General features: G+C 40.9%; 1 protein-coding gene across 4 annotated transcripts in view; it reads left to right on the top strand.

Annotated features, from left to right (window-relative positions):
• Window positions 1-26,488, top strand: part of LRRC58 (leucine rich repeat containing 58) — a 106,344-nt gene that overhangs the window by 41,914 nt on the left and 37,942 nt on the right. For 2 of the 4 annotated variants that reach the window (XM_042954978.1, XM_042954977.1), the window contains exons 4-5: window positions 4,353-4,407; window positions 24,586-24,655. In XM_042954978.1, coding sequence (XP_042810912.1) covers window positions 4,353-4,407; window positions 24,586-24,646 — 116 coding nt within the window. In that variant the 3' untranslated portion in view covers window positions 24,647-24,655. The remainder of the gene's footprint in view (window positions 1-4,352; window positions 4,408-24,585; window positions 24,656-26,488) is intronic. The other 2 variants (XM_042954975.1, XM_042954979.1) reach the window with 1 other exon arrangement.

Raw genomic sequence — 26,488 nt, 5'->3', positions numbered from 1 at the left:
TCTAAAGTGAAGGCCGTCTTGTGGAGGACTATGCCATTAACCTGTAAAGTTTAGCCTAATTCTGGGTAGTTGGTGTTAGAACTCATTATAGGGAGGTAGAATCTAGGCAAAAGCTAGAAACTTGAAGTTCACTCACCCTTATTCTTGTGGAGAATCTATTTCCATGACACAAAGAATTAAAGAAATTAACTTCCATCAGTTCTTCTCTTCATTACTGAAGAGTCAAACATCCCTGTGGCTTAGCGAATAGATTGTCCACCTGCAATGTCCTGTCCTATCTCCACTCCAAAAACTTGGCCCAAAGGGCTAATTCTGTAGGCCAAGGTAAGAGAATAGTAGGTTCATAAGGAACCATAAGTTATTCAACTTTGTGTCCCTCTCTGAGAACCTACAACAGTTCTTCTCTATGATAGTTACTCAAAATAATAATAGTAGTAATAATAATAATTTAATGAAACTCAGGAAGGTCCACATAGAGTGGCCAAAGGGCTTGAGAATAATCCATTTTACGGGTTAAAAAAAGAATAGACCAGGCCAAAACAATTATGACTAAAAGGAGATGCGATAAAAGTTTATGAAATAATGAGGGTTTGGATGAGCTAACCAGAGAGTGCTTATTCTCTGTTAAATTTCACAGTATTTAAATCTTGAAGCAGGAAAATTTAATACAAGCACTATACACAGTGGGTAATGGACTAAGAAAACCCATTACTCAGAGAAATAGTGCAAGTTGAAAATAATCAAAAGGGCTTAGAGGAAACTCAAGAGGAATCAACCAAAATAGATTATTTCCTAAGAAAAAAATTAAAATTTTGAATATTTGGGGCACCTGGGTAGCTCAGTCAGTTAAGTGTCCGACTCTTGATCTTGACTCAGGTCATGATCTCACAGTTCATGAGTTCAGGCCCCATGTTGGGCTCTGCTCTGACAGAGTGGAGTGTGCTTGGGATTCTCTCTCTCTCTCTCTCTCTCTCTCCCCTCTCTATCTTTCTCTCTGTCCCTCTCTCACTTGTGCTCTCTCTCTGTCCTCTCTCAAAATAAATAAATAAACTTTAAACAAAATTTAGAAGATTTATCATAACTTTCTGAGGTCATGGAGCAGAGCCAAGCATTCACACGATATGTGCTTAGGATTCACTCTAAAAGTAGAGCCCTCAGTCTAGTGGATATGGAGATGACTCAGTTACATCTCCCAAAAGGAGGGGACCCATTACATCAGATCCTGGCTTAGCCTATTTAGGATTCTCTGGGGCTCATTCAGTTGCCCAGTCATGCTGAACTCTGTGTCTTGCCCTCAGATGTCAGTTTATATATCCTAGAAGAAATCCTTTCAGTCCTCCCTACTGAGTCCCTGACAAACTTCCATTTCAACTGTCACTCTCACATACTCTGGTGGGAAGGGATATGGGACAAATTTTGGCAATTTGTCATCATGTACTGAGGAATCCAGCCCCAGGCCAACATCCTATGTGTGATATTTCAGACCCCATCATAAGAAATTATAAGGCTTTGCCTGTCTGGCTACATAGGTAGAAGCTGCCTTCCCCACACCAGACTTGATGCATTGCCAAAGCATGGCAATTTTCTGGCAGAAGTCACAGTCGAGGACTCAGCCCTCTTTCTCCCCACCCAAACCAGCCGTGCTCATGTACATATCTATATTCCTAACCAAAAAGCCTCCAGATAGAGCCCTCTTTATTGGGCTTGGTTGAGACACTTTACTCCACTTTGACTCCATACCTTTCCATTACTATCCCTTCCCTCCCTCTCCCTCCCCCTGGCCCACAGGTCCATAAAAAGGCGGGAGCCTTTTGTTCAGGTATTCTTGACAGTAAGATGATTCCCCTCATATGTACTGCATTCACCTGGAGAGCTTTTTAAATATGTTCATTAACAAGCTAAATGCCAAGCAATAAGAATTATGAAACTAAATTTTGGTGCATCTATAAGATGTTTCAATAGCTTTACAATAAACATCTCTAATTTTTATAATCAGAAAAATATGTAAAAACATTTTAATACAATAAATTATATGTATATGTGAGAGTATTATATGCATAGCAAAAAGTCTGAAAGAATATTAAAACACTGACTGTGAGTGGTGCCTGGGTGATTCAGTCGGTTGTCTGACTCTTGATTCTGGCTGAGGTCATGATTTCATGGTTCGTGGGATCAAGTTCTGCATGGGGCTCTGCGCTGACAGTGTGGAGCCTGATTGGGATTCTCTCTCTCTCCCTCTCTCTCTGCCCCTCCCCTGCTCACGTTCTCTTTCTCGCTCCCAAAATAAATAAATAAACTTTTAAAAAAATTGTTGATGGTTATTTCTGGGTGTTGTGAGTAGAGCTGATTTTTATTTTGCTATTTTTTCTATTCAATATTCTTTGAGATTTTTACAATAAATATATGATTTTATAATAAGAAAAACTTTTAAAACTGCTTTAATTTTAGGACTTTCAGTTTCATTCTTAACAATCCCAAATGCCCTGCCCAGGGCTTGCCTACATCTCCAGGGTTCCCACCATGGAAATGTAGTGTTTCACAATCAGAGGTAGCTTAGTTAAAGGCAAAAAAGACAAAAAATCCCATTCACAAAAGACCACACATTTTATGATTTCATTCATAAGGAATCCCAGAATAGGGAAATCTATAGAGAGAGAAAGTATATTAATGGTTTCTTCAGGTGAAGGGTTGGTGGGGAGGGGAAATGAGGACTAGGCGGTGATAGACAGCTAAAGAGTATGGGATTTCTTCCATTGTTTTTACTTATATATTTTCTTTTATGTTTTATACCATTTATGTTGGTGAGTATATACTATAGTGGTCTAAAGGAATTTTACATTTCAAGAAAGTTCAATAACTATCAGAGCCATGCTGCTTCATTATTCCCATTTCCCAGATAAGGAAACATGCTAGGGAGCAAGTAGTGTGTTGGTTGCATGGCTCACAAGTAGAGGCAAGAAGCCTCTCTGTTGCTGCAGCTCACCCTCTCTCTGCACGTGAACTTTAGTTGTGCTGGAGATGGGCTAGAAACGCTTTTTCTCTCAAGGGCCTCTTCATGATGGCCCCATCTTTAAAAAAAACTGTGGTAAAATGTACACAACAAAATTTACCACTTTAGCCATTTTTAAGTTATACGATTCTGTAGCATTAAGCACACTCACACTTTTGTGCATCCATCACCATCATCCCTCTCCAGAACTTTTTCATCTTCCCCAATTGAGACTCAATACCCATTAAACAATAACTCCTTATTCTTCTCTCCCTTTCCCACAACGCCTGGTAACCACCATTCTACTTCTGTCTCTATGAGTTTGACTACTCTAGGTCACTCACATGAGTGGAATCACACAATATTTGTCATTTCATGATTAGCTTCTTTCACTTAGCATGATATCTTCAAGGTTCATCCATGTTGTACCATGAGTCAGTTTTTCATCCCTTTATAAGGCTGATTAATATTCCATCGTATGCATACACCATGTTTGTTTATATCTGGTGATGGACTCTTGAGTTGCTTCTACCTTTTGCCTGCTATGAACATGAGGATACAAATAATGGGTTCAGGTCCCTAAGTTCAATTCTTTGGGGCATATACACAGAATTGGAATTGCTGGATCAGATGGTAAGTCTACATTTCATTCTCACCAGATGTTTTTTTTTCCCCCTGAGGTAATGAAATTACCCTAAAATTGGTGATGCTGCACATATCTGTGAATATATTAAAAATTACTGAATTATAAAGTTTAAGTGGGTGAATTGTATGTTATTGAATAAATAAATAAACCTGGTTTTTTTTTACATTTTTTTTTACATTTATTTATTTTTGAGAGACAGAGAGACAGAGCACAAGTGGGGGAGAGGCAGAGAGAGAGAAGGAGACAGAATCTGAAGCAGGCTTCAGGCTCTGAGCTGTCAGCACGGAGCCCGATGCCAGGCTCAAAGTCACAAACCGCAAGATCATGACCTGAGCCAAAGTCAGATGCTTAACTGACTGAGCCACCCAGGCGCCCCAAACCTGTTTTTCTTAAGGCAAAAAAACAAAACAAAACAAAACAAAACAAAAAACCCAACACATTTGCTTAAGAATGCCAAGGTTGACCTCTTCTCAACTTTCATCCCCCAAAAAGGCTGCACAAGCAGCAGTCTTCCCAACCTCAAAGGACTGGCACTTTACATCGACTGTGTTGGATTCAGGACATCTAGTTTCGGGGAGTCTGGTGCTTATTAAAACTCTCCCTCTGGCTGCGTGGGGCCACAGTGCATTAAACATTTGGTGACTAAGATGGGTTGGAGAATGTCCATTTTATTAATTTAATTATTCTTAATACAATGTTTACTTTTGTTTCCCACAGGTGTTCCCCTCTACATCTTGTTCCTGCCTGTCCCATGGAACTCACTGTCTGACAAGTAAGGCCTAGGAGACAGGTTCCCTGCTAAGACTCATAATGGCAATGCTTTCCATTGGTCTCCCATCATTCCAGCAAGCACTAACAAAAGACGTCTCTTACCTTTTAAAGGCTAGTTGGGGGTTGAAAATTTAACCTAAAAGTCATTTAAGTGCATGACTGTAACATGAAAAAAAAAACAAACACCAAAACCCTTTACAATAATCTAGTAATTACTGTGACTCAGTCCCCCTGGTTCATACAAGACCAGTATCCATACATGTAAAGACCAGAAAGCTTCCCACTCACTTTATAGGAAATTATTTAATTTGGGTTCCTGAAACTGTTCTTACTCATTGTGTTATTGGAATTCTGGAGAGACTCTGCCTTTCTTGGTCAAAGATGATCCTGTTGCTGCTTTTATTTCTTAGGATGATTTCTCACTCTGGCATCATCTTTAAGTATTTTTTAGGTATGCTTCCAGTGTTCATACAAATATTCATTTCATCTCTCTGAACTTTTCTTCATTTTTAAAATAAAGAATTTGAACTAGAGTTTCTCTAAAAGCTTTGCCAGTTTTGATATTCTGTGCTTACATACCAAGTAAATTATAGAGGAAAGTATTTATTTGGTGGACATTTTTTTTCTCTTAAGGAGTTTAGCGTCCATTGGGACCCTTTTTTTCCTACCCAGGGTCATAGACACTTACCCATAGGCTCTATTACCTCTGATTAGCCAGCAATCAGGAAACCACACAATTGGTTCCAATATACCTGTCCAGTTATCTCCCAGTGTTCTCCTTAAAGATCTCCCCAGTTCTCTCAAAGTGGACTGCTTGTCTTCATTCCTGCCTCCAAGTTCATGATCATGTTGTTCCCTCTACTTGGACTATCTTCTCCTATCTCTGCCTTTTAAGATTCTACCCTTCTTAGACTAGGTCAGTTTCCCTTTCTCTGTGAAAATTTCTTTTTATGGTCCTTGAGAGCAGAAACCATGAAGATATATCTTTGTATCTTCAGCATCTGTCACCTTAAGCCAGAAAAAAATTTCAAAATATTGGATGATAGTATCTCTTTTGAATTGTTGTTATTTGTGTGAATGTCTTACACTACAAAACTACAAATTTCTTGAGGGCAGGGACCATGTACATAATCTTCTGACCTCTTCATAGCTCTTAGCAGGATATTGTACAGAATGAACACCAATAAATAGAGTCTGAGAATGAGAATAATATGAGAATTATTCCCTCTTACTTCCGAGTTCTGAACAACAAAAATATCACTCCAGGAATCATATAATAATCCAAATGTCAGTTTTTATGGTAATGCTAGATTAAAGAACACAGCCTGGATTAGAAGCCAAAATGAGTTTCATACTCCTCCTTCCCAAATTGAACTTAACCATATTGAACCAAGCATAGGCAGAACTTGTACAACCACAGGCTATCTACAGAAGGAGGGTTTTCCCCAGTTAGTCTACCATACAAAGAAAAGAAGAATGCATATATCCTATGGGAAACATCATTTAAAAAAAAAAAAAAAAGCCAAGCAGGGATTTGGCCATGTGAATGCAGTGATCCTTTTTCTAAAACAATCATACAAACCAATCTACCTTCCATGAGAGACAACAGGTGGGAAGTGAAAATAGGAAGGATTGTAGACTTCTCCCTAACACTTCCAAGAAATTAGAAGGACTATGTAAGAAAACATGGAAAGGGAGAGGTTGGTATCTCTTACACTTGATAAATATTTATTGAAAAAACAACAAAAGAATAAATGCCATTCTGACAGGAGTCCATTCTTAGAATGTAGCATTCACAAACTACCCACAGCCTTCTAAGTACCAGTGCAAGCTGGAGACAGCCTTTGGAGGTCAGTTTGAGGCCAGGCAGGGAGCATCTCAAGAACTTGAGCTGGGTGCTGAGTCTCAATGCCTGTTGCTACTAATTGGCTAAAAAGGATGAGGCCTGGGGATTCTATGACTTTCAGGTGAATTTCAAGGTAAAAATTCTGGAGACTTATTTTAATTTTCAAATGAAACAAAATGAAAAGGGAGTTAAGATGAGGAATCAGGAAGGTGAAAAATAGAAGTTACCTTTTTCATGAGAAGGGTTAGCATGGGGGACAGGAAGAGGGGATCTTTAGGGCTTAACCTAGTCAGAGTTCCACTGCTAATTCCAGCTCATTGATTCAGTGTTCTGGGTTTCAAGTAATACCAGGAGAGTCTACAGCAAGAACAATGACTCTGCCTATCCCAAACACATCTGCCAGTCTGATGCAGGATGTCTTTCTTTCTGATCTACCTTGAATCCCCCCATTCCAATTAAGTAGAACCCTTAATGTCACAAATCATTCTGACAGAAATTTTATCTTCAGAAAGTTTCCATTAAAACATGCATGGGTGTGTTCTCTAGCCTCTTCAAGGTCTCTGTAGTAACATCTCAATTTATAATTCAGCTGGGTGCCCAAGTAATTCCAGGTTATGAGACGGATATTTCACAAGTTACCTTTAAGCAATAGCCCAGAGTAACATTAAGACTTAAATTTAGGGGCGCCTGGGTGGCTCAGTTGGTTAAGTGTCCAACTTCGGCTCAGGTCATGATCTCACAGTTTGCGAGTTGGAGCTCCACGTTGGGCTCTGTGCTGGCAGCTCAGAAGCTGGAGCCTGCTTCAGATTCTGTGTCTCCCTCTCTCTCTGCCCCTTCCCCCGCTTGCGCTCTGTCTCACTCTCTCTCAAAAATAAGTAAACATTTTTTAAAAGTTTAAATTTCCCCAAAACCTTGTGAAATTGAAGTTCAATTCAACATTCATTGTTGGAAGAAGAGAAGTATTAAATATGATAGAAACATTCAATAAAAAGTAATATCAATTACTCTAAACATGGAAACTATTAAGCGTTTCTGTTAAAATTGGTAATGAAACAGGAAATTTCCCATCATTGCTGTTCACTATTGTTTTGTAGAGTTGGAAAATGCAAAAAAATGAGAAAAAATGTTAAATTATTGTAAATACTGGGAAAATACTAAATTATTTGGTTTTGATATGATTGTTTATCTAGAATTTTTGAAAGACTCTATTAAAAAACATAATGGAGTTAAAATAAAGTTGGATAAGATGGCTGGTCATCAAATAACTTTTTAAACCTAATTTTTCATATATAAGCCAACTATGTAAATGGGAAAAAATATTACCCTCAAAATAGTGACAAAACTATAAAATACTTAGCGATAGGTTAACTAGAATGCGAGAAGCATTCCAGAATAGTGGAAAAGGGCCTCCAAAAATCCACATCTTCATAAAAGCAACAAGAACACTTACAAAAAATTGCCAAAATCAACGTTTTCAGAACTGTGGAAATTAATTTTAAAAACCTGCAACAATCCAAAGAATATTTATTCAAATAGAGTGGCTGAATCTCAATAAGAACAATAAGCTTTCTAGCATCTTAACTTGTTCTATTCCCAGTTGCCTCACCACAGTCCTGCAGTAGATTGAAAGACCAACAGCCTTACAACTATGATAGCTGTGGAAAGCAGCAGTCTAGCAGCCAATGGAGGGTGTATAATGGAGCTGGAGCTCTCCCCAAAGCCCCATCCAAACAGCCCATAATCACAGAACTGTCATTATGTGACCATCTGTTACCTCCCAGAAAAAGTCCCATTCATAGGGCTTATCTTTATCTGACCTGGCTCAGACCTTAGTCACTGAGAGAAGCTCTATCCCCAGGGTGTTCGTCAAAAATGATCAGTGACAATTTTTTAATATCACAGCCTCTTGACATAGCAGAACGAGTTGAGGAGAATAAGAGACTGGCCTAAAAAAAAAAAAACTTAAAAGAAAAATCTGGAGAATGAAACGTTTTTTAGGGGGATTTGAAGAGTTCTCACATGTTTCTGGAGATGTAGAAGGCCAAATATATATGCAGAGCTGTGTGCATACCCAGAAAAGACCTGAGAAGACCCTTCCACTTTCACTTCTGGGTGACCTGGAGACTCTGAAATGCAGGAGGTGAAGGCTAAATCAGAGTTGTAAACTGATAGAGCATTAAAGTCTTGCCCCAACACACACACACACACACACACACACACACACACACACACCTCTTCACCAAAGGATGGAAAACTTATTGTTTCAAAGCATTGAAGGAAATCTCTATTTAATCAGCTGACTACTGAGCTAACTGAGCAGAAACTTCAGTGACATCACAGGACAAAAAACACAGACTTCACAAAATAAGCCAAGGAAGTCACTAAACAAGCAAACAACAGCAATAGTTACAGCAACAAAAAAAAAAAAAATAAATAAATAAACAACAACAACCCTTGAAGCTGGTGAAGGAAATCAGATTTACAGAGTTGTTACAATATATAATTTAATGTGCCCAATTTTTCAACAAAAAAATTATGAGACACACAAAGAAATAGGAAAGTATGGCCCATACACAGGGAGAGGAAAAGCAGTCAAAAGAAACTATTCCTGAGGAAGTCCAGATTTTAAACTTACTAGACAAAGTTTTCAAGTCAGCTTTACAGATACAGTCAAAGAATAAAAGGAAATTGTATGTAAAGAATTAAAAGAAAGAATGAGAATAATGTCTCACAAAATAGAGAATATGAATAAAGAGACAGAAATTATTAAAAAGAACCAAGTAGAAATTCTGGAGTTGAAAATTACAATAATTGAAATGACAAATTCACAAGAGAAGCTTAACAGGTTTAACAGGTAGAAGAAGGAATCTGCAAACTTGAAGATAAATCAATTGAGATAATCCAGTCTGAAGAACAAAAAGAAGGAAAAAAAATGAACAAAGCCTCAAAGACTTTGTGTGACACAATCAAGTGTACCAACATAAGCATCTTGGGACTCTCAGAAGAACAGAGGAAAGGAAGGGCAAAAACAATGTTTGAGGAAACAATGGCTTAAAACTTCCCAAATTTGAAAAGAAGCTCAACACACTCTAAGTACAATAAGTACAAAATAATCCATACCTGAATACATCATAGTCAAACTGTAGAAAAGCAGACAGATTATTTAAAGCATAAAGAGAAAAATGGTTCTTCAAATACAAGGAAGCCTCAACAAGATAACAGATGACTTTTCACCAGAAACTATGGAGGTTAGAAGGCAGTGGGGTGATAAAGCAAAGTGCAGAAAGAAAAAACCATCAACCAAGAATTCTTCATCTAGCAATCATGTCCTTCAAAAATGAAGGAGAGAGTCAATCATTCCAAGAAAACAAAACCAGACAGTTTGTGGTTTGCAGACCTGACCCACAACAAATGCTAAAAGGAGTCCTTAGGTTAAAATAAAAGGTTACTTACTAGACAGTAACTAGAATCCACATGAAGAAAATTATAAAACTTTGTTGATGGGCTTATAATGTATAAAATAACACAAATAATATTTTGTAAAAATAATAGTACAAAAGAGAGAGGAGGGAATGGAGCTTTGTTGGAGCAAGATATTGTATGCTATGAAAATGAATTTGGTATTACTCCAAATAGATTAAGTTCACATGTTAATTACAATACCCAGAGCAACCACTAAGAAAATAATTAAATATATAAAATTAAAAACAACAGGGTATATCTGAGGATTTTAGTGCCGGAATTAAGGACAATCATTTTAAGATAATGCCAACCTAAAATTCAGTATTCAAATTCCTGCAACGGGGAGACCATTTGTTCTAGTATGGGTTATTACCACTATTGTGGTCAAAAAAGAGTGGAGTTCCAAGATTGGCAGACCTCTAGAATTTCATGGGAGGGACAGCAGGAGGCATTTTCCCAAAGGAGTGAATTTGGGGCAGAAAAAAATAAACAATAACCACTAAATGTGTTAACACTTCGCTAAACACAATTTTGATGATCAAAATAGTCTATTTAATGTGACTCTGACAGATAACAATATATAGAAAATTTGTGCTATAATATAAACACAAATACATTTGTGAACGGGGCAAAGTGGATTAATAGTGACTGAGTATGGCATTAAGAAGTAGGACGATATAACAATTCTGGAATAAATTATGAAATACTGAAATAGAAGATTGGTTTCCCAAGGAAGTTGCAAAATCCATTTGGTTTCCTAAGTAATGTATTGTCTCTAATCCTAAGGCATGTGAAATTAATTTGATGTCAACTTGAATAAGTTGTAGTTGATTTTTAAAATTCCAGGGGCGCCTGGGTGGCGCAGTCGGTTAAGCGTCCGACTTCAGCCAGGTCACGATCTCGCGGTCCGTGAGTTCGAGCCCCGCGTCAGGCTCTGGGCTGATGGCTCGGAGCCTGGAGCCTGCTTCCGATTCTGTGTCTCCCTCTCTCTCTGACCCTCCCCTGTTCATGCTCTGTCTCTCTCTGTCCCAAAAATAAATAAAAAACGTTGAAAAAAAAATTAAAAAAAAAATAAAATTCCAAATAAAGTTAAAAGATAAACAAGAGATTGGGGAAAGTACATGCAACACATACAACATATTAAAGAGTTACCATCTGTAATGTATAAGCAATTCTTACACTTTGAAAAGACAAAGACCAGTAACTCAAGAAGAAAAATGAATTAAGGTATATGAAAAAGCAATTACAGAACAGAAAATCCAAAGCGGGAGAAAATAGCTTCACTAGTAATCAGTGAAATACAAATAATGGAACAACAAACTACCTCTATTCACTTATCAGGATGGCTAAAGCTATACAGAGCAAATTGTTACAGTCTTTTAGAAGGCAACCTATTTAACATTTTAAATAGACAGATCTCATATTTAGGAATTAATCCCTCAGAAATTAAAGTATCAAGCCATTTGGATATACATATACAGATGTTTATTGAAACATTCATGGCAGTGGCAATTTTTTTTAAAGAATTTGAATGCCATGAATAGAGGAACTTGTAAACAAATTTTGGTATATCTTAAACACTATGCAGCCTTTAAAATAAAAGAGTGAATTCAAGTAATACTAGTTGAATTGGAGGGATTTTAAGACTCCTTATTTACTGAGAAAAGCAAGAAGCACGGAAGTCTATGACACCTTATTCTGTAAAATAAATAAAAAGAACAACAAAAAACAACTCTCTATATAGGAAGGAAGTTATGTTGGCATGCTTAACTTTTTCAATAATTTGAGAGTGAGGGAGAGTAGTAAGGGGGAGAGTCAGGTAAGAAAAGATTAGAAAAGAGTGTATATGAAAGAAAATATAGCACACACAAAATAATTCCATGTGGGCCTATATAGATGAACATGTGCATAAAGAGATGCATGAATATATGATCACTGAAATATTAACAGTGGTTCTTTCAGGGCGTGGGGTTTTATTTCCTTTCTTATACTTTTATGTACTTGAATTTTTATAATAAGCACACAGCTTATATACAACCAAAGAATAGTTATTTATTTTAAAATGTGTGTGTGGCCAATTGCCATGGGGGATGAAGATGAGTCAGAAATACACCCTGCCTTGCAGGCCCTGGCAGTGAGGAGACAGGAGGACACAACCAGCTATAACATACAGCTGAACTTAGTGTTGTAACAGAAACACAGAGTGCTGGGAAAGAGACATTCATTGATCTCACAGATCTGACTGGGAAGATCTGGAAGAACTTCATTAAAGTAGAAGGCATTTGAGTTGGATCTTGAAGGTCTGGGAGCAATTCAACAGGCAAAGATGGGGATAAAGGGAAATCCAGGATAAGGGGAGAGTGAGCAAAATAAACAGTGGCATTAAAAATCCAGGGGGAATTCACAGAGGAGCAATTGACAATGAGAAAGAATGAAATCCTGAGGCACCTGGGTGGCTCAGTCGGTTAAGCGTCCGACTTTGGCTCGGGTCATGATCTCACGGTTTGTGAGTTAGAGCCCCACGTAGGGCTCTGTGCTGACAGCTGAGACCCTGGAGCCTGCTTCAGATTCTGTGTCTCTCCATCCCTCGGCCCCCTCTTCTGCTCATGGTTTGTGTCTCTCTGTCTCTCAATAATAAATAATTGTTAAAAAAAAAAAAAAAAAGAATGAAATCCTGCCATTTGCAACACTGTAAATCGAATTGGAGGGTATTATGCTAAGTGAAACAAGCCAGTCAGAGAAAGACAGATATCATATGTTTTCACTCATATGTGGAACTTGAGAAACTTAACAGAAGACCATGGAGGAAGGGAAGGGGAAAAATAGTTTCAAACAGAGAGGGAGGCAAACCATAAAAGACTCTTAAATACAGAGCACAAACTGAGGGTTGATGGGGGGCGGAGAGGGGGAAATGGGTGATGGGCATTGAGGAGGGCACTTCTTGGGATGAGTGGGTATTGTATGTAAGTGATGGATCACAGGAATCTACCCCCAAAACCAAAACCAAGAGCGCACTGTATACACTGCATGTTAGTTAACTTGACAAATATACACACACACACACACACACACACACACACATACAAAGAGGAGCAATTGACTCAGCTTCATATAACTGGAACACAGGTGTTAAGTAAACAGAAGGTAGGAAGCTTGTTCACAGTTGTGAAAGTAGTTTAGTTTAGACTATATTCCAATTGCAGAGGGGAGTTACTGCAAGTTTGGCAACAGTGGGATGGGGTGGGCAGTAGGTAGGAGGAATGTTTTGTTTGTTTTATTAGGAGAGTGACATTCTTAGGTCTGTGTCGGGGGTGAGGAGAGACAGGAGGCAAGAAAACCAGTTAGGAAACTATTAAAGTGATTCAGCCCAAGGTAATAAAAGTCTAACAAGAGCAGCAACATGGGTATGTGGAGGAGGGGAAAGACTCCAGAATCATTTCTGAGGTAAGTAGTGCAGTCCTTGGTGAAAGATGGAAAACCTTCTGTGTCTGGCAAGTGAGGAGTTGGGAATACTCCCATCCAAGAAAGAGAACACTGGAACTCCAGGTGGGAACCACATTCAAAGAAAGATTCCAGTATCTTGCAGAATGCAGAGGGGATGGTGAGAATAATGAGCTTACAAGCATAGAGAAGTTCTGAGGTAAAATAAAAGCTCCACAGAGACCAAAAAGACAAATCCTCAATGTAGAACCACGGAGCCAAAGATGTGGTTCTGCTCTCTGCAGTCAGCTGTCCTAAGGAAAAGAGGAACCCCAAAACCTTCTTAACTACAGCAACACCAAGGAGGAGGATCAGATGGGACCCCCTCAGTTTCTTCATGTTCCAAATGAAAGTATCTGGGGGCAAAGAATGAGAGCTCTGGAAAGAGTCCTGAATACAACTTCAGACCTAATTCTTGCTCTTGGGCAAGAGATAACTCTTGGCATTCCCCTTTTCCTCTTATTTCCCCCCTTAGTAAAACCCCTCCTGTGAAAAGAATTCTTCTGGTTAAGTAACACTGTGTATGAGACATCTAGGAATGTCACCGCCGACTTGTTGGGGTGGGAGTGGCCCCAGCTGGCTTTCCTCCCTGACTCCGTGGCCAGCCAAGGGTTTCCTCAAGGCAGTGGTAAAAATGTGGCATTTCCCAACCAGCATAAATACGTCTGAGATTTTAAAATAAAACGAAAATATGAAAAGTCTAAACAGTTTCCAGAGACCCTTTCCTGATCTCTCACCCTATGACTTCTTCAGGGTATTTTATTTTTTTATTTTTATTTTTTTTTAACGTTTATTTATTTTTTGAGACAGAGAGAGACAGACATGAACGGGGGAGGGGCAGAGAGAGAGGGAGACACAGAATCGGAAGCAGGCTCCAGGCTCTGAGCCATCAGCCCAGAGCCCGACGCGGGGCTCGAACTCGCGGACCGCGAGATCGTGACCTGAGCCGAAGTCAGACGCTTAACCGACTGAGCCACCCAGGCACCCCTCTTCAGGGTATTTTAGACACAAAGGCTCACACACCTTTGAATAGAGGGACATCTCATTTGTGGCTTCCTTTTAACATTTCTGGAAAAGGTAATGTTCTCGTCTTTTTTTTTAATGTTTATTTATTTATTTTGAGAGAGAGTCAGAGAGCACAAATGGGGGAAGGAAAGAGAGAGAGAAAGAGAGAGAGAGAGAGAGAGAGAGAGAAAGAATCCAAAGCAGGCTCCAGGCTCTGAGCTGTCCACACACAGCCTGACACGGGGCTCAAACCCACAAACCGTGAAATCACCATATGAGTCAAAGTCTGCTGCTTAACCTACTGAGCCACCCAGGTGCCCCAACTTCGTCTTTCTGACTATGATATGAGTACAAACTCAACGTAAAGACTTTGGAAAACCTAGAGAGCATAAAATAAGAACACTACTTGGTGACTCCATCCCAGAAATAAAAAAGGGAACTTTTGCATGGAATCCTTCCAGCCTTGTTCCTGTCGAGTTTGGGCCAGAGGGCCGGGCCGAGGCGGCTAGGGTAATGCTCCCGCCGACCGAGGGTCGGAGCTGGACGGCAGGAGGAGGGCGGCGGAGCGGGCGGCAGACCGCGAGGCCCGCCGGGAGCGCGGCGCGTCCGGTTCGCGAATCCGTGCGTCCTCGCCGTGCGGGCCTCCTGGGCCGAGCGCGGGGTCCGGCGCGCCACGCGGGGCGGCGCCAGGGGAGGGGCGGGAGGCGCGGCCCCGCCAGCGCCCGGGCCGGAGGCGGCCGGGGAGGGCTGCGCGCGCCCCGCGCAGACCGCAGAGGCGGGCGCCGCCGTCCAGCCGCCCCCACGCCCGGCCCTCGGCGCGGCGATGGGCGCGGCTGCCCGCCCTTGCCCTGCCCCCCGTCCCTCCCGGTCCTTTCCAGCCCCGCGAACCCGCGACAGACCCGCGGACCGCGGGCGTCCCGCTGCCAGACGCGGGTTTGGAGCTTTTCGGCGGTCGGAGACCTGGTGAGGTGAGCAGCGCGCTCTTGAGGATCCCAAATTCGGGATTTTGTAGGACCTTTCTGTGGACACTATATATCCACAAAACATCAAACACTTACCTTCGAAAAGTGGAAAGGGGGCAGGGCTTTCTTTCCTTTCCAGAATCTGGGCAGTTTCTTTGGAAACGGATAGGAAACTATCTTCGGAACTACAGGCGAGCCCTGCCAGGGTCGCTCATCAGGAATGCCAGTGGCAGTTTCCTGAGAGGAGAGGGGAGGGTACCGGTATTTGGTGGGCAGGGGCGCTGTGGCTGTTCTGTTTTGTTGAATGAGCGACAGACTGCTGAAATTGAGAGATCTGGGACCAGTGTTCCACAGCCTCCTCGCCGAACTTGTCCCCAAATCTGCCTTGCAGGGGCACGTTCACCCGGGATGCATGGTGGTTGGCGGGTAGGATGGACTCCCTCACCGGGAGTGTGAAGTCCCGAACAGAGAAAGTTTTATTGCCTGTCACACTGCCTTGTTCGGGGCAGAGGAGCGTCGCCCTGGAACTGCAGCATCCTTGTACCCTGGCGGGCACCTGTTTCCAAAGTAGTTCTATCAGAAGCTAGAGGCCACTTGTTAGAACTCGATGTTTGAATAGTGCATCTCTAAGTATACTCGTGCTACTGCAGAAGATGAACCTTGTTTTTCTTGAAATTTGAGTTTTGTTAACATTTCAGAACAGAAATCTGTGGGGAGAGAGGTGTGCACTTTCTCTTCCTTTTGTTGGTTTTCTAGGTACAAGCATGCATGAAGAGTAGACAAATTATGTCCTAGCCTGTAATGAAATGTCTTTCTTGGTGTGGTCCTTTAAGCCAGGATATAGAGGATAGCATTAAATTATTGCATCTCTAGGTCCAAGTGAGAGATATTCAGGTGGGGGGGTTAATAGCTGGAAAAACTGTCGTATTAGGCAGCGAGGCCTGCAAAGGAAAATTAATTTTTCGCCATCAATGGCGATATTCAACACAGAAAGCCTCCCTGCAGGCTGAGTAGCAGCCAAGCTTGCAAAACAGTAGCTTCTTCCTTTGTTGCAGTTGGAGCAAATGCGTGTGGAGGTAAATGGCGGAGGAAGTGATTGTATATAGTGTAAGGCAGTTTGATTCTGGAGAATAAAATGCCTTGGCAGGCTTTCTTGAGTTACGGATCCGGAAATGTGGGGATAGAAGGCTCTCTGGTCTCTGTTTTGGCAGCTTCATTCCACTTCTGGGCCACCACTGTCTCTGGAGTGCTCCCTGTATTTCCCCTTCTCTTCTACCGCCAGCTTTTAGCTTCTCCCTCTTCCCCAATAAAGTCTAGAGTTGAGCCTTGTCAGAGGCAGAGTTATGGTAGCCTGGGGATAGAGAACATCAAGTCTTAGTGAAAGCAGAATTGTGGCCTAGGAGGATCTAAAGGGCCAATGGGATGAAGCCATCTAGGGTCTCAAGAGTGGGAGAATAATGATTGAGAGAAGGAGATTCTCTGGGGAGAACAACAGGTGCTTACAATTTGTTTCCTGCTGAGGATTTTAATATTTGCATTTTGTTGTTTGAACATAAGGGCATTTCCAGATGGGGTTGGGGGAGTCAGAGGACTTTTCTGCCCTCCCACGCCACTAATTAACATTGCACTCCCTTGTAGGTTTTCAGAGAATAATCGGGGGCAGGGGGAGAGATTAGAAAGAAGTACTGAGGCTCTGACTTACCTAAGAGACAGTGGAACAAGGACTAACTTGGGCAGAGAAGTTGGACTTAAAAATTGGAAGGAAGGTTCCACATTTAGTTAAAAAACAGAACCTTTATTTTGTGGAGAGGTGTTGAGAATGATAACATTCATATTTAGTTGCTGGTGAATTTTGCCTGATAAAGGATGCAAATCCCTACCTCTCTCTCTCTCTCTCCTTCTTTTTCTTTCCAACAATTTATTATGAAAAATTTTGCTACATACAGAAAAGTTACCTACCTCACTTTTTATAAACACATGACTATCTTGGGTTATAAACTTGTTAATGAAAATCAGAGTTTGAAATCGAGAAATATGTGATCTGGCCCCAGACAGAGCTTGAATCAGAAGGTGTGTGTGAAGGATATTAATATTGTGAAGGGAAAAAAATGTGGGTCTTATTCTGAGTCTTCCCTAAGAGTCGGGCATATCTCTTCATTTCTTCCTTTTTCCCATTCTTAAAGCATCAGTTAGATTATATCACTCCCCTGGTTAACACTCTCTAATGGTACCCTTAATACTTTGTATAAAATCCACCTCTCTCGAAAGGTTTACCAAAGCCCTATGTGATCTGACCTGTTTGACCTCATACTCTATCACTCTCCCCTTTCTAGCTCTTCCTTCTGCCTGAACACTCTTCCTTCAGATACTTGCACTGCTTCTGTCCTCAATTCATTCAGATCTCTTTTCAGATGTGACCTCTTTGATCAGGACTTCTCTAACCACGTGATCCAAAACAGCCCTTTGTCAGTCTCTGTCCTCTGACCCTGCTATTTTCTTCGTTGTTTTATCATTACCTGGCATTATATAGTACTTCTGTTTCTTTGTCAGTTGTCCAATATCTCCCACTCAAATGTCAGCTCCATAACGAGAAATTTTTTGTTGTGTTCATGGTTATGTTCCTGTTTGGCAAATTATAAGAAATTAATAAATAATTTTTGAATTAATTAGGTAATTAAATGACACAAGGCATTAACTCCCATAAAGATTGCAGAACCCTTGGTAAAATACTAGAAGTCCTTTTAGGTAATTTGGGTCAATCAATATTTTATTGGTAAGCGATGATCTTGGAGATCAGTGGCCTCTATTATCCTCACAGTGCTTCTAAACTGAAGCCTGTGCTGGAAGCTTGGCCAATTTTGACAAACCCACATTCTAAACAAGATACAAAAAACTTCAATCCCAGAAATTTCCCTCATGCCCTTTTTGGGTCATTCCTACCATCCAGAAGCAAACTTTGTTATGATTTGTATTATCATAGGTTAAATTTTTTTAACATTTACTTATTTTTGGGAGACAGAGACAGAGCATGAGTGGGAGAGGGACAGAGAGAGAGGGAGATACAGAATCCAAAGCAGGCTCCAGGCTCTGAGCTGTCAGCACAGACCCCAATGCGGGGCTCAAACTCACGAACCGTGAGATCATGACCTGAGCCGAAGTTGGACACTTAATCGAATGAGCCATCCAGGTGCCCATGTATTATCATAGATTAGTTTTGCATTCTTGACCATCCATATAAATGTATTCACACTGTATATACTTTTGCATTTGGCTTCTCTTTGCTCAATATGGTGTCTTAGATTCCTCCATGTTGTTAAGTATATCAGTTTTTAATTTCTTTTTGTTCTAAGATAATATTCCATTACATGAATATCTACCATGTGCTTATTTATCCATTCTCCTACTGATGGGCACTTGGGTTGTTTCCAGTTTGGAGCTATTCTAAATAAAGTTGCCATTCTTACAGGGTCTGCCTCATCTTGAATCCTATGTATTTTATTTGAAAATCTCTATGTCACCAGTGCTGAGAGAAATATGGCAAGGTTATTGGGGCTGTGACTGATGTAGCAGCCTGCCTGCAGCATAGTGAGTGTCTTCTCTAGACAGCTCCACTGGGCACTGACCTAGCTCCTATTCCAGAGGAAGAGCCCTTGGAAAATGAATGTCCAGGCAAACTGGAGAGACCTCAGGAGCATTTTCAGTGTTTTTAGATCCTTAAAAGGGACTCTGTAGAACACCTGCTGCCATTACTGCTCTATTCCCTTCCTCCTCTCAGCTCCCCACCCCAGTACAAGTTGACTCTAATCAGCCACTGAACATTATGCTATCAAGGAGTTTAAATATTTATGAGCAAGAGTCTTGTTCGGAGCCTGATAAAATATTTATGTGTTTCCATGGGGCATTGGTTTCCATCTAGACTTCTCAAGGTGTTTTTCTGAGGCACTTGTCATAATCATGAGGTACTCAGAGATAGATGATATGGCCAGAGAATATCTTGTGTTCTTGAACCCCAGCCTGCAGTGTACCCTGCTTTGGTAGAGCTGGGGGAGGATGAGCAAACAGAAAAATGTGCATTAATAGTGCCTGGATCAGGAGAAAGATTTTGTGTGTTGATGAAAATGGATTGAAAACCGAATGGCTTATGAATATAGCACTGCTAAAGGTGGGATTGTGGGAAAGAACCTGTTAGAGCGAGGAGGGATTAATGAAGGTCAGATGCATTCATTTCAGAGAGAAGCACAAAGGAACCAGCCTGTAAAAGACAGAGTCCCTTTGACACTGATGTAGACAAGGCCTATATACAGAAACTATACTGAGTGCTATAATTATCACGCCTGTTATGAAACTGTGGAGGAAAGGGTGTAGGCTAGTCAGGGTTTCCAGGTGGAAAGCAGAGAGCTAGCTATTCCATGGGGGATTCTTATTTTCCTCCAAGGAAGAAGTGTCTTTTGAGTAGACTTCTAGAGGAGGTGTGGGACTTTGGCAACTGTGATGTGGAAGAACATTCCCTGAAAGAGTAACTTCAGTGTGTATGTGAGTTAGGGCCAAAGTGCTGGTGTGGCTTGAGTAAGGTGAAGAGGTGGGGAGGGTCAGGTCAGGGCAGTTTGCAATAAGAGATAAAGCAGGAGAACTATAGGCCAGCTTGTCAAGAACACAGGAGTGTGGACTTTAGTCTGTTTGTTGTAGAGAACCATGTAACTTTTGACCAGAGACTCATCAAACTTTGAGCAATTCCTGAGAGGTACAACCAGCCCAAGCAAGGCCTTGAGGTCTGTTTATGCCCAAGGAGCTTCCAGAATATTTTGCTGTGTCCAGTCCAGTCTACAGACTGTGAGGTCTATTCTAAAGGAGGTAAATGAGAGGGAGGACAGATTCATTCAGTTTATTCCTAGGATTGACCAGAAACAGGTCTCACCAACCACCTTCTTGCCCTGCATAGCATAAACTGAAAATGTGCCAAGTCAAATTGAATTCACAGGCTGTGTGCTACATCCTTGGCTCTTCTCCATGGCCACTTTGCCTCAGTAGGGGGAGTTGAGAGGGTATAAGTACCCCTTTATTACCTCAACCCAAATCTGGGTCAGTATATTTCAGTTGTGGGTTACCAAGCAACAGAGAACTAAGCAGTGAGGCTGGCAGACCATCAATGCAGAACTCAGGCCTGCTTTGACCAGACTACTGGGCAGTGACTAGAAAGAGACAACTGCCAGTAGAAGGTTAAGGTGATGCAGCTTGATAACCTATAGACGGGACTGCCTGGCCCCCTTCCACACGTGTTCTCTCTTCATATTGCAAGTTCCTTCTCAAAAGTGCCCCAGAATGTTTACTTTTTAGCTCATGATGAAAATAGGGAGGGAAATAGGGAGAGGTGTTAAGCCTATTGGCATCTGTACTTTATGGTGTTTGTGATAAGGAAGAGATCATTGTGGAAGAAATGGCTCAGGTGAATTCAGTTTTCAGTGCTGCAGTGAGGAGATTTGCATAGACATAGATTAGCAGAAAGCTTAGGAGTTCTGATGGAGAGAAGTGATTTCTTGGTATGAGGACCAGAGTATGAGGGCCTCTTAGAGAAATTTCATGATTCTGTCCAGGGCTTTGTTGGTTGAAATTACTCTCTTGCTGCCATGGGTGCCTGTTCCAGAGTGACAGTGGGAACACCCAGGAAAGAGTGCTCTGGGCACTGCCACCTATCCATCCTGATTCTCCAAGGGTAACTGGGGAGACCTTGAGAGAGAAGACAGAAACAAATATCTTAATTAGGAAAATGAAGATGTGGGCTGCACTGACGGTATGGTAAAGGTCTAAAGTACAGTCTAGCAAGATTCCAGACCAAGGATCCTTCTTGCCTCTAAGCTGAGATATTCCTGGTTTTCTGCATGAAATGGAGTCTCCCAAAGGCCACATTAGCTGTAGTAGGTACTCTGAACACACGAACAGAATGCATGCTTAATTGAGTATCTTTTCCAAATGGACATTTTGATGATTCTCTGATTGTGCCCTGGCTCACGATAGCTGCCTGCTTTTGGATGCTGGTAGAATAAACCCAGAAGATGGAGTAAAGAGGGAACAGGGAAGATAATATCAAGAGACAAGGAAGGGAAAAGAATAGTGATGATGTGATCCTAGGTACCCAGTTATCTACAAGTGAATACTGGGATGAAAGGAGTTCAAATAACTACCCATGGGGATCTCAACATGCAAATATTGCTGACTTCCAAGGCAGCTGTAAGGAGAAAAGAAGGGCTGAGACATGAAGGCTGCTATCACAATCAGTCTGTGGAATATTAATACTGGCTTGACGCACCAAAACCCATAGCCACACCACAACTGTGCGATGACAACAGTAACATGCTGTCCAAACCCCTTCTCCACTTCCACATATTCTTTAATTTGTAATATTAGGTATATATATGTGAGACATTCATCTATACTTACAAAGCTACACAAACACAGACCTGCTTTAAAAAGTTAAATATAAAGACAAAAAGAAATGATTCCAAAATATTATCAGTAGTGGGATTATAAATGATAACTTTTTTGAAAAAACTTAATCAGGGGCACCTGGGCGGCTCAGTCAGTTAAGCATCTGACTTCGGCTCAGGTCATGATCTCCCAGTTTGTGGGTTTGAGCCCCACGTTGGGTTTGGCTCAGTGCTGACAGCTCAGAGCCTGGAGCCTGCTTTGGATTCTGTGTCTCCGTCTCTCTCTGCCTCTTCCCTGCTCACGTTCTCTCTCTCTCTCTCTCTCTCTCTCTCTCTCTCTCTCTCAGTCTTTGTCTCTCTCTCTCTCTCTCAAAAAATGAATAAACATTTAAAAAACTTAATCATATTTTCCATGAACACTGTAGCCTTTCTCTGATAATCAGAAAAACACTGAATAAAAGATCTATTAAAGAGGTTAAGTAGGGAGATAGAAGAAGAGTCATGGAGAGAGGACAGTAGGATTGTACAAGAAGAGAAAAAAAGATGTTGAAAGATGAATGAGTGATCATAAAAGTTAATTCTTCACAGGCTGCTAGCTTCTGCATATTATTTTGTTTATTATTGAATATTATGTATCCCCCAGAAGATCTGCAAGCTTCTATTATCATGAAACCAAATTCCAAATACTGAGCCAAGAAGTGTCACTTCTCCAGGGCCTTAATGCTATCCTGTGGGTAACAATTGGAAGGCCTACAACTGTATTCCAGTGGTTTTCAAAGAATCTTCCACCAAAGTGCTAACACAGAACACTTCAAAACTGGGCGGCGGCATCTTTCCCACAGAGTTTAATTTATTTAATTTAATATTTATCCCTGCAGAGGCTGCAGGCCAGCCTTATGTATCTCCTCTCTGAAGCACAGAACAGCAGCTAACAAAGGCTGTCAGTAGTTAGAGTAGTGGGATTTTTCCAGACAAAAGCTTGTTCTATTCTCATCCGTGCCTCTGCCGGCTGCTCACTGGCTCAGGCAGCCCCTTGGGAAGCTCTGTGGCTGAAGCTTCGGAGAGATACATGTAGTTATCATTTCACAACCACTGGCTTCCTCCAGAGGCATTGTCAAGTTTGTGCTTTAATTGGCTGTTGTTGAGAGACACAGGTGAGGCTTCTCTACTACAGCAGAAGTTACTATTTACCCCTCCCCACCAGGATCAATTTAAAGCAAATGCCAAAGAACAACACACCCCACTGAACTTTGGGGTCTGGCATTACTTGTAATTATAAGGTCAATAAATCCTTTTCATGTTTTAAATTTATTACATATTTAAATTGTATAAGCAATACACACTCATTATAACAAATCTAGTAAGACAGTCATCTATAAAGAAAATGTTATTAATCTCCACCTCCTTTTTCTTCCATCTTCCTGACAAAACCACTCTTAAAAGTTAAGTGTGTTTCTTTCATGCCTTTTCTATGTTCAAACAAATATGTATTTTCTATTTCTTTATATAAATGAGATTATATCATACCAGTTATACTGTTATTTGTTTCATTTTATTTGTCATATTATGTACATTATTCTAAGCAAATAAATTTAATTGATCCAATTTCTTTTTTTAAATGTTTATTTATTTTGAGAGAGAGAGAGAGAGAATGAGCGGAGGAGGGGCAGAGAGAGAGAGGGAAAGAGAGAATCCCAAGCAGGCTCTGCGCCATCAGCACAGAGCCCCATACGGGGCTTGATCTCACAAATCATCAGATAGTGACCTGAGCTAAAATCAGGAGCCAGTCACTTAACCGACTGAGCCCCCAGGTGCCCCCCAATTTCTTACTTAACAAAAATTTTTTTAATGTTTATTTTCAAGAGACGGAGACAGAGCATGCACAGGGGAGGGGCAGAGAAAGAGGGTGACACAGAATCTGAAGCCAGGCTCTAGGCTGTCAGCACAGAGCCCGATGTGGGGCTCGTACTCACGAACTGTGAGATAATAACCTGAGCCGAAGTCAGACGCTCAATTGGCTGAGCCACCCAGGTGCACCCCCAATTTCTTATTTTTAATAGCTACTTAATATTCCTTTGTAGATGTTCCATAATTTTTCCCATTATTTCTGTATTGATAGATATTCCAGTTTTTCCTCTGGTTGTTGTTGGGGTTTTTTTAATGTATATACAACAAACCATGCCACAGTAAACATTTTACATTTATCCTTACACTTTGGTTTCCATTTCCATAGGAAGATTCCCCAAACTGGGATTTCTGGGTCAAAGGGAATACACACAATTTTACTTCTCATTGTGGGGCTTCCCTACAGCAATTGTTTGCCTCTCTTCTTTTGTCTTTCTTTCCCCTCTCCCACTGCCTTTCACCAGGGAAGCCTGTGTATTTAGGCAAGAGAGCCCTGCAGTGAGAACTCCTCCTTGCCAAGTGTGGATTATATTAGCTCAGTGGGAAATGGGGTCTGTAATGTCTTGGCTGCATTGTGTCTCTATTGCTTCTGGTTGGCCAGAGTGTTCACAGTTCCCCTTGCTCATTTATTCCATGCTGTGGAATTATACATGGTCTTCATATGTGGTAGGAACAGCGTGATCAGTTGCAGGGTGGGGGTGGGGGATGGCTTTCAGAGAAAATAGGCTGTTACAATGCTTTTTCACAACACCTTATCTGCCATGTTCTTTTTTTATGCCTTTTCTTTAATAGTAGAATTGAGAAAAGTTCTTCGATTCTATCGCAGTTGTCTCCCTCTATTTTGAGGGATTTGGGATTTGGGGAGTTTTGTGAGTATATAGTCAATCAACTACAACTGATTACTTGACATGAGGCTAATTAGTTAAGAAGGTAGGGGGCTTGGAGCTTAAGGATCAGTGCCAAGCAACAGATGTGAACATTTTTAAACAAATGGTTTTTAACAAACCTGGTATTAGGAGCGAACTTCCCAGCACTACTTGGCTTTCATTTTTAGTTTTGTTCTTGTTTGCATGTAAAACTTTAATCTGGTCCACCAGACCAGAGAGGAGTGGGATTCCCACCACACCAGGGCTGGAGAAAATACCAGAGAAGCACTAAGGGAAGCTGGTGAGTACACACAAGTAAAATATAAAATGTGAACTAACAAAATAGTAAGAAGTAAATGAGATTTTAAAGCCCTCAGCTAAAGGCTGCTGTGTGACCAGAGACCTAGGAGCTCATACACACTTTATAGAAATTTGTGATCTCTAATTCTTATTAGAAACCCAGTTGTGAGTCTATGTTCAGAATGCAAACATTAGCAAAAGAGGGAAAGAAATTAAGTTCTGTACCAAACATTTTGCTATTGGCACCTATAACACATGTTGCAACTTTTACTCAGTAGCTTTGAAATGGATATCTATGCCCAAGACTGAAAACTAAAGGAAGAAAAGAAAACCAGAATAGAAGTTGTTGCAATTAATTTCTAAGGAGAAATTTTAACTTTAGCTTGAGCATGTATGAACCTGTAGAATAAACATTAGCCTTTGTGTTAATACATACTTTTATAGAAACTTTTAATTTTCAAATACACACTGACCAGTAATAATGATAGTAAAACCAGTCCCCATAATAGGTTTGTCTTTTATAACTTAGGAATTCTGTAATGTCTCTTAATTGGTCTCATAGTTAATAGTAAGGATAGTTATATCTTATACTGTTTGCACTGTCATTTGTGTCTGTAAAGATTATCTTTAAACAGTTTGGTCTTGTCAGTAAAAATATTTTCAGGTTAAATATATTACAAGACATTAAGGATCTGCATCTGGCTACTGCTCCCATAGAGGACATCTAGAAAAACTAGATTTTATTTAAAAAAAATTTTTTTAATCTTCATTTATTTGTTTATTTTTAATTTTTTAATGTTTATTTTTGAAGGAAAGAGACAGAGCGTGGGTGGGGGAGGGGCAGAGAAAGAGGGAGACACAGAATCTGAAGCAGGCTCCAGGCCCTGAACTGTCAGCACAGAGCCCAATGTGGGGCTTAAACCCATGAACCACAAGTTTATGACCTGAGCCGAAGCTGAGTGACTGAGCCACCCAAGAGCCCGTAAAAAAAGTAGATTTTAAGAATTTATTTGAGGACAGGGGCACCTGGATGAATCAGTTGGTTAAGCATCCAACTGATTTGGGCTCAGGTCATGGTTCATAAGTTGGACTTCTGTGTCAGGATCTGCACTGTCAGCACAGAGGTCGCTTGGGATCCTCTCTCGCACTCTTTCTGCCCCTCCCCTGCTAATGCTGTCTCTGTCGCTCAAAATAAGTAAATAAACAACAACAAAAAAATTATTTGAGGGTATAAGAGACCCACTAAGGAAGCCAGAACTTGAGAGCTAAGACCTCATAAAGAGAAACTCAGTGAGTGTCCTGCATAGTAGTTTGCTTTTCCCTTAAGACATTTTCCTAAGTAGCAGGTGAGGAGAAGCTAAGAACCCAAGCAAAAAGCAGCTGCTAAGAGTCAGAAAAGCTGAGCAGAACATTCTACAGTTTGAAAGGGCCAGGGAAGGGTGGGAGGGGGAAGGAGTTCTAGGACACTAAACGAGCAAGGATATGAGATGCCTGATTATGAAAAGAAAAGAGGCAGAGAGGCCCAATGATCTAGACAATTTATCTTTCAAGTTGCTTTCCATTTATAAGTAGCATAGACCAAAAGGTAAAAAAGCCAAACAGAAAGCAGATGCTAAAAAAGCCAAGAAACTAACCAGAGCTACTTGCAGTCTTACTGTGCTGGGGAGATAAAAGTTGGAGTGTGGTCCACCAAGGTGGAAGGGCCTGAAAAGCAGTGTGATGGTGACTTTCATATCTGTTTCAATGAGTCACAGGATACCCAGATTTCTGGCTAAACATTATTTTGAGGTATATCTGTGAGAGTGTTTCCAGAAGAGATTAGCATTTGCATTGG

Source organism: Panthera leo, chromosome C2 (genome assembly GCF_018350215.1).
Source record: "Panthera leo isolate Ple1 chromosome C2, P.leo_Ple1_pat1.1, whole genome shotgun sequence".
NCBI lineage: Eukaryota > Metazoa > Chordata > Mammalia > Carnivora > Felidae > Panthera > Panthera leo.
The sequence above is the reverse complement of the archived record's forward strand: the minus strand, read 5'-3'. Positions and strand labels throughout refer to the sequence as shown.